Source organism: Doryrhamphus excisus, linkage group LG22 (assembly GCF_037039965.1).
Source record: "Doryrhamphus excisus strain RoL-2023G ecotype Guam linkage group LG22, RoL_Dexc_Guam_v1.1, whole genome shotgun sequence".
Taxonomy (NCBI): Eukaryota; Metazoa; Chordata; class Actinopteri; order Syngnathiformes; family Syngnathidae; genus Doryrhamphus; species Doryrhamphus excisus.
The window spans coordinates 9385032-9393718 of NC_136378.1; the positions used below are offsets into that span (position 1 = coordinate 9385032).

The 8687-nt window shown below is 38.9% G+C and overlaps 3 protein-coding genes across 6 annotated transcripts in view; 1 reads left to right on the plus strand and 2 right to left on the minus strand.

Annotated features, from left to right (window-relative positions):
* The window catches only part of pdlim7 (PDZ and LIM domain 7), a 41353-nt gene extending 38742 nt beyond the window's left edge, over positions 1–2611 (minus strand). Inside the window, exon 1 of the mRNA XM_058063409.2 lies at positions 1005–2611. The gene's annotated coding sequence lies outside the window, so the exon portion shown is untranslated. The remainder of the gene's footprint in view (positions 1–1004) is intronic.
* cltb (clathrin, light chain B) lies at positions 1891–6524 on the plus strand. 4 transcript variants are annotated; one of them, XM_058063412.2, is made up of 7 exons: positions 1891–2018; positions 2116–2310; positions 2866–2912; positions 3008–3125; positions 3218–3329; positions 5490–5543; positions 5746–6524. In XM_058063412.2, the coding sequence occupies exons 2-7, from the start codon at positions 2148–2150 to the stop codon at positions 5915–5917; spliced, it is 666 nt and encodes a 221-aa protein (XP_057919395.2). In that variant the 5' UTR covers positions 1891–2018; positions 2116–2147; the 3' UTR covers positions 5918–6524. The 4 variants fall into 4 exon arrangements, with proteins under 4 accessions (XP_057919395.2, XP_057919396.2, XP_057919397.2 ...); XM_058063413.2 differs by having other exon boundaries at positions 1901–2018; positions 2148–2310; XM_058063414.2 differs by lacking the exon at positions 5490–5543 and adding an exon at positions 5242–5262 and having other exon boundaries at positions 1901–2310.
* higd2a (HIG1 hypoxia inducible domain family, member 2A) lies at positions 6525–8287 on the minus strand. The gene is made up of 2 exons (XM_058063416.2): positions 8074–8287; positions 6525–7531 (listed from the first exon to the last, which is right to left on the minus strand). The coding sequence occupies exons 1-2, from the start codon at positions 8261–8263 to the stop codon at positions 7365–7367; spliced, it is 357 nt and encodes a 118-aa protein (XP_057919399.1). The 5' UTR covers positions 8264–8287; the 3' UTR covers positions 6525–7364.
* Between the last annotated feature and the right edge of the window lie 400 nt (positions 8288–8687).

Consider the following 8687-nt stretch of genomic DNA (forward strand, 5'->3'; position numbering starts at 1 on the left):
TCCCCGTGGGGGGTCATGGGGAACTGTCAGGGGGGTGAGCGAGAGGCTTTCATTTCAATGCAGACCCACTACCAACATGTACAAATTTATAGTACTCAAAATGGAATTTGAGTCTTGAATCTGCTTTTATGCTCTCCATTTTGTTGACATGACGGAAAATAATTGAGAAGCACTGGCTTAGAGTATCAAAAAATACATCCATTATTCAAGGTATTTTGCCATTCCATCTTGGGGATCTAATGTATTGCTTTTCATAGCAGTACTACAATTTCACTGTTAATGTATGAGCCATAAAAAGAAAGTTATAGTCGGAGGGCTGTCGCTAAAAGTTTTGTAAACATATAATCCGATTTGCTCCTCAGTTTGTGACTGACAGTGTTGTCACTTGCCAACATTTGAGACTCTGGCCACCAACATAATCCTTATTATATAATGCGCTATATTACGCTTATACTATAGTTGCCTCAAAGTTGAGATTACTTTTTTGCAGTCTTTGGAGTGTGACTATTATGATTAGTGACACTTCTATTTAAGCTTTCTGGACCAGAAAGAATCATAACAATAACGTGGGAAGTGGAAGTGACTATTCTTTGAGCTGCTTTGATTTGAATGGTATTTTGCGTTGCGTGTACACTTGTGTTTAAAACGTGTGTTTTTTTCTTTTAAATGAGCAGTTACTCACCTCAAAGACACAAATGAGGGTTTACTACTAGGGTAATTACGACAGTCATATATTTTTGTTTTACCGAGTGCCAAAAAAACAATGAAGGAAACTTTTGAAGCTACATAACATGCAAATTTATATAAAAGTACATGAAAAAAATAGTAACCAGGCTAACAAGGTTCAGTTCCTAAGTAAAAGTTAGTCGCTGCTAAAAGTTGCCGAGCAGCGAACCACAACCATCAACTTACACGTCTGACAGCAATGCGAACCATTGCTGTTATAAAGTTGCTTTAAAGTAACACAAACACCGTAAAATACAAACACTTAGTGGCTATCTTACCTCGAGTTTCCGCCTGTGTTCAATACCAGGAGACTACCGGATAGCACCGTATAATACAGGCCAACTGTCGGACTTCCTTGAGGCGGATGTGTGGAAGCCACCGTGGAAGCGCCATTGGCACACCGAGACGTCACAGGTCACATGGCCCAATGCCGAGCCACATCTCCGGATGCGATGCCAACGGGAAGAGGCCCTTGCTCTGGTGGTCCACTTGTTATGGAATGGTGAATTAATGAGATACCATTGCCTGTAATCTGTGATAGAGAGTGGACAAAATATGTACTTTTTAATAAGTATCTTATTCGGGACAGCAGTATTTGGTGCCAAGTGAATTAATTATTGTTTTGCAAAACTCAAAGCTTGATGGCCGCTTCCTGTTTGGTGTCTCTCAGTGGCGAGGTAGCCTACAATTGATGGTTGGCTGCCATCTTGGTCTCATGGTGTTGTCATGTGGGTGGCAAAATGAGAAGGTTTGGTTAAATGCCATTGTCGGTCAGGTGTCAAACTCATGGCCCGGGTGCCAGAACTAGCCCGCCACATCATTTTATGTGGCCCACAAAATCCTGGAAATAGTGTGCCTCACAAAGCACCTCATATTTTTACTGCAAGCTGATGAATTGTACTAAATAAATACTTGAATATGGTTGTCACCTTGATGTACGGTTTGAAAGGAAGTTTATCCATCAATTTGCTGCAAAAAAATATAATCAAAGCACTACTGTATTTAAATTAGATCTTTACTCACCTCATGGAGTATGTATTGTTATACTAAATAAACAATATAATAATAAAAAGTATTGTGTAGTTTAAAACACACCCTTCTCGAGGTCATGCGCAATAAACATAGCAGCCAGCAGATGGCGCCAAATAACAAGAAGTAATGGTACCCTTTGTTGACTGGCAGCTTCCATCGTCATTGATGAACCAAGTGAAATCATGAATCATCAGTGAAGTCGAAGCTAATATCAAAGGCCAATTTCAACATTTCAACGCTGCCCACGCCGGCATCGTTCTGTAACTAAACCTCCCATTCTACAATTTGTCCAATCGCTAAATCGTTACTCTATTGTAACTAGGCTTTGTTTGCCTGCTGACACACACACACACTTAGCTTAGGAAAACTTGTAAACACTTTTGTGAAAGATGGCTGACAACGGAGCACACTCGACGGAAGAGGATCCGGCCGCCGAGTTCCTGGCCCAGCAGGAGAATGAGATAGCGGGGATAGAGAACGACGCCGAAGACTTCGGGGAACTGGACGAGGAGGACGGCCAAGAGACCCCGCAGCATCCGCCGAGCAACTACGGCAAGTTTGTGACAGCTGAGCTAACAAGCTACAAGCTAAGGCTAACGTTAGCTTGTGTGGAAGTTTTCCACTTGCCGGTTCATTTAGCTAACAACCTATTTACTTATGTGTAACTGTAGTCCTGACATACACATGATGCTAATATATGAACTTATAATACATTAGCGTAATGAGTTAGTATTAGTATTAGTATTAATGCTCGCTGAACGGTTACTTTAGCGTGTGTGTTAGCTAGCTAAATGGCGAGCTAACTAATTAGCTAGCTAACTCAAACTGTGAGAAATCACCCGCACTTAATTTCCAAACGTTATAAACACGTACAGCCAAAAGAATTACAGCAATAATAATACCCATAACCCGGAAGTCGTGTCCTTTAACAGGCCAGACTACACCAACAGCCCAAACAGGTGCAGCAGCATTTTTTTTGCATGACTTCTAACACAGTGCATCTTAGCAAACCATACCAGTTCACAAAAACTCACAGTCAAAGCGTGTCAGTCGAAAATCTGAAATCATATTTTAACATATTTTGTTTTATTTTTGCAATGATGTTAGAGCTTTTTGCAGAGGAGCCGGCCACAGTGAACGGGGATGTGTTCCAGGTGAGCAAAATGAAGAAAACCATTCATGTCTGAACATGTCGGACAAAGTTGACAGCTTCTCTAACAAAATAAGGATTTCTCTGTTCTTAAAAAAGGAAGCCAATGGTCCCACAGACAACTACGCAGCCATCGCCCAAGTGGATATTCAAAGGCAAGAGCCAGACAGTCTTCGCAAGTGGAGGGAGGAGCAGAAAGAACGCCTGGAGGCTTTAGGTGAGCTGAGTCATTGTCCTCGTATATAAGACATAACATCTGATCTGATTTGTGTATCGAGTAGTGAATGTGTTTTCCTGTCTACTGACAAGACTCGGCAGCCAAGGCAGCCGAGGCACAGTTGAGAGAGAAGGCCAAGAAGGAGCTGGAAGACTGGCATGTACACCAGAATGAGCAGATGGAGAAGAACAAGGCCAACAACAGGTTGGTTTCATGACATGTAGATGATAATAAAGGCTAAAAAAAAAATCCTAAACGTGTTTAGGATTGAGAAACTCTCATATTGGGACAATTCGCTCCTAAAGTGTCTCTATACTTTTATTTAAATATATAAATAGTTATATAAATAGTAATAATATAAATAAATAGTAATAATATAAATGGTATAATAATATAATATAAATAGTAATATATTTGTTGTTTGTAGTCATGCTGCATGGTGCAGTCCTCCCCCCCCCAAAAAATACTGTAATTAATTTACAAAGCATGTTAGTGCTTACTGTACATATGTCGTTATTTATTATTGTAGTTAGGCCTGGAACTATAATCAATAAATCAATTAACCACACAAGAAATACAAAAAATGTGATAATTTTGCCTTGATATGAAAGTCTAATGTTAGTGCGGCCCGCGCAAGTTTGATATGGATGCTGTATGGTATCATGTACCCAGAAAAAATTATTATGTTTGATTAATGTTCATGTTAAAGGTTAAATAACTGTTAATAGTTATCCTCCCTATCAGTGTGGAAGTGGTAAGTTTTGGGCTATTTAAGTTTAATTTTTGATAAATTGACATGCAAGCGTGTTTGTTGGCACCAGAGCGTACACAGAGTGCCGCAGGTGGGCGTAACGAGTAAACAAAAACGCAAACGGGTGATTCTCCGAAATATTGTGACACTTCGCTCCTAAAGGGAGTACACAAGTGTCTCTATACTTTTGTTTAAATAGCTATATAAATAGTAATAATATAAATAGTATAATAATAATATAATATAAATATTAATATATTTGTTTGTAGGCATGCTGCATGGTGCAGTCGTCTCAATCCTTGCCACAATGCGGTTTGAATTTCGTGGCTTCACTCTATCACCCCCCCCCCTCAAAAAAAAATACTGTAATTAATTTTAGCATGTTAGTGCTTACTGTACATGTCATTAATTATGATTGTAGTTAGGCCTGGAACTATAATCAATAAATCAATTAACCACACAAGAAATGCAGGTGGGGGCGTAACAAGTAAACAAAAACGCAACGGGTGATTCTCCGAAATATTGGGACACTTCGGTCCTAAAGGGAGTACACAAGTGTCTCTATACTTTTGTTTAAATAGTTATATAAATAGTAATCATAAATAAATAGTAATAATATAAATAGTATAATAATAATAATATAATATAAATAGTATTAATATTAACTATAATCAATAAATCAATTAACCACAAGAAATACATAAATTGATAATTTTGCTGGTTCCGATAAATTGACGTGTGAGCGTGTTTGTTGGCACCAGAGCGTACACAGAGTGCCGCAGGTGGGCGTAACAAGTAAACAAAAACGCAAACGGGTGTTTCTCCGAAATGATGTCTATTATGTCATATTATCATGACATTCATGAAAAAATGGTCTCCAAATAACGTTGCCAATAATATTACAATTTGTAGTCGCGCTGCATGGTGCATGGTACTCTATCACCCCCCCCCCCAAAAAAAAAATATATATACTGTAATTAATTTTAGCATGTTAGTGCTTACTGTACATATGTCGTTATTTATTATTGTAGTTAGGCCTGGAGCTATTATCAATAAATCAATTAACCACACAAGAAATACAAAAAAATTGATAATTTTGCTGGTTTCGGTAAATTGACGTGCGAGCGTGTTTGTACACAGAGTGCTGCAAGTGGGCGTAACAAGTAAACAAAAACGCAAATGGGTGATTCTCTGAAATGATGTCTATTATGTCATATCATTACATTCATGAAAAAATGGTCACCAAATAATATTACAATTTGTAGGACAATTATCGTCCAGCAAAAAGTGTTATCATGGCGGTTTGTCACTTGCTACTCGTCTCTGTGAAGCTAACCCGTTCCCTCCTTTCACACTTTCCGACAGACTCTACCCAAGTCTGACACGGTATCACTTTGCACTCGTGGCTCCAGTTTCCAACCACTTGTTGACTCTGTAAACACACTGACGGCATGTCTCCGTGCTAGCTTGCTAGCATTTCTTGCATAAATTCTCAGTTCCGTTACGCTTACTCATGCTTTCTTGCCCCACGTTTGATTGCCTGTTGTGTGACACTGACGCTCTTCTCCTGTCTTCTTCTTTCCTCTGCTTACTTGACCTTGGCTGCTTCCTAGGATTGCTGACAAGGCTTTCTACAAACAGCCCAACTCTGATCTTATAGGCTTTGTGTAGGTTTAGAACTCTTCTGCTTTTTAATGTTGGCACGCAGCAAACTGCAAATATTTAATATAAATAAGAGACCGACATACTTATGAATACTAAGTTACTAACCTTGTTTGAGAACCATATGCTTGTGAGTGTCGTGCATGTGATTTGACTGACATGGAAACTCTCCAGTCTAATTTTGTGTTACCCCCCCCCTGCCCACAGAGCATCCGAGGAGGCCCTCCTGGCCGAGAACGACGACGACAGTCCCGGATCGGCGTGGGAGCGAGTAGCCCATCTGTGCGACTTCAACCCAAAAACCAACAAGCAGTCAAAGGACGTGTCTCGGATGCGCTCGGTCCTCATTTCGCTCAAACAGACCCCTCTCGTACGCTAGGACTAGAGGACTTAACTGCACACTAACTTTGCCTTTTCACTTGTAACCACACCTCACAAGATACGTTTATAATCCCATTTTTCAGCAAAAAAAAAAAAAATCCTTCTATATGTATATAGACACCATATATACACCCCGTAAATTCCGTACTTTAAGCCACTATGTTTTTCACACACTTTAAACCCTGTGGCTTAAACGTCGATGCAGCTAACACAACTAGTTCCCGTGATGAAGTCGTGAAATGGACGCTAACAGTCATACGCAGCAGCAATTGTGTTTGGATCTGAAAAATCTTAAGCGGGTTTAAGCAAGCGTAGAACCACTAGAACTTCTGCAGCTGTTAGAAGTCCAGCGAAAAAATGTGTCGGACACCGAGCGTAGGTAGGATTGCAAGGTTTATAGCGTGTCTTGCTTGTTACAACATAGACACCTGCACCTTATAGACAAAGGTAGCCTATAAATGTAAAAAAAATGCACTAGAAATTTGGTGGTTGGGCTCAAAAGGTTCGTAAATAACCATCCCAATTTTCTTGATGCCTATTTTATGAAGGACTGATGCATTAATTTTATCATAACCGAAGAAAATATTGTTACTGTAAGTTAAAAATTTTTTTAAATTTTGAATATTTAGGTCAATTTTAATGCATGCCTATGTTTTGTCATTTTCCCGCCATGACTTCCTGCTTGAGCACACTGCAGTGTAGATTGTAACCATGTATGCCTCTCGGTAAAATCGAACCACAAACATCCGCTGTAGCCTATAATCCTAATTTGCAGAATTAAAAGTTTTAATCGTCTACATCTTGGGGGGGGGGGAAGTGAAGAGCTGTGACTTAATTTGTAAAAGTGAAATGAAGAAAAAAATGTCCCACAACCAAATTTTAAATTTTCATTTCATCCATATTTTGTGAGCCGCAATCCGCTCTGTGTCAATTTTCACATGTTGCCTATTTGGGAAATAATGAAAGTGAATGTTAAAAGGGAATTGGTCAATTAATAATAATAATAAAAAAAACAGAATGGAATATGACCACTTGTCCTGTTTGTTTGCTACTTGCTAGTTGACTAAAAGGCTACATTTTATTTGAAGCCGTTAGATTGACAACCATAAAGTTTATCATTATCATTAAACCATATACATTGAGACCTGTAAGTGAGCCATTATACTACTTAGAAATATGATTTCCTAACACTATCATGTTTCTGCAGTATACATAAATGTCTTTATTCAAGAAGGCCTACATTGTATGGCTCAGCAAAGACACTTGTTGGATCATCTTTCTGACATAATATTAATAGTATAAGCCACACATTTTTTTCCAAACAATAAATGAGGTACCTCATCATCGTCTGGATAATATTGTACTGTATATACAGTATACATACAATACATTATTCAGGTCCTTCAAACAGTCTGCTTCCAGTTGCAGTACTGTTGGCCTCTCCATCACTGTTTGGGTTTGAAAGCCGTCGCAAAGACACCGACAACGATGGCAACCACGGTGAAGCCCTGGGCGAAGATTCGGCCCCTCATCAACATTTGGGACTGCCTGGTTTTGCCCTGATGGAACGCTCGAAGGCCAAACATGAGCGCTCCCGCTGTACCTAAACAACCTACGCAAACACACAGTCATGTATGAGGTTATTCCCTTTTAAAATGACCATGAATGCTGAAAAATTGTGCTTTATTGTGGCCCACCATGCACCGCCACGGATAAACATAACTGGCACAAGAAATGCATTATAATACAGTGAAACCATGAAGGTTATTATAGTACAGTACAGCAAACATGATGCAATGCTGCCCTCTAGTGGAAGTAAGCAGCAGAGGCGAGAGAGCAATTTTAGCTAGTAATTGCTACCATCGAACAGTGCTGACATTCATTTAATTCTACATAAATTATTGTAAGTAAGTAGTGGTGCTTTTGTTGGTTAAAAATACACAAAACATTGACGAATACTCGACGCAGTGATACAATTAAAGTGTGAGTAGAGTTTCTTGAATGATAAAATACAATGACATAACGTTAGAGCTATGAGTTCTATGCAGTACCAGCAATACGGAAGTTACATCGACTTTACAACATGTTAACAAAGTTATATTTGAATAAAAAAAATAGTATAAGTCGTTGCTGCATCCGGCTTGTGTAACTCACCTATAGGGACAAAAGGATTGTCCTTGGTTTTTCGAATAAACTTTTCTTTAAAGGTCTCATCTTTGATTTTAGGCAAAGGGGAGAAGCCTTCGATGACAGGTGGCTGTGAGAAGTCAAAGGGGACTGATCCAGAAGACGGTGATGTCGATGGTTGTTCTGCTAATGCTGCAGTTGCAGTGGTCGCCGCCATGTTTACCTTGCAATGAGAGCAACCTGACAAGCTCCCGTAAACTACACTTCCGGTATGATTTTCTTTCCGTCCTTCACAATAAAACTCCGAACTGCTTCTATCGCGACGGTGTAAACCAAGTGCCGGATTTCATTCTGAAAAAACATTTCTCAACTGAATTTTTCAAATAATCCAACTTTCTTTTCCCATAATTATGTAATATTTGAACTTTATGCTTCTAATATTGCATATTTTCCTAGTATTGCAACTTTACTGACATCAAATTTTATGAGATTATATTGTTCCCTAAACCAAATATTTCCACTTCATGCTTGTAAAATTTACTTTTTTTTTATTTCATTTTTTTTAAAATGTGCCAATAGTCCATAAACAGCCACAGGACCCACCTCATATTACATTTATAACATTAAATTCTGATTATTAT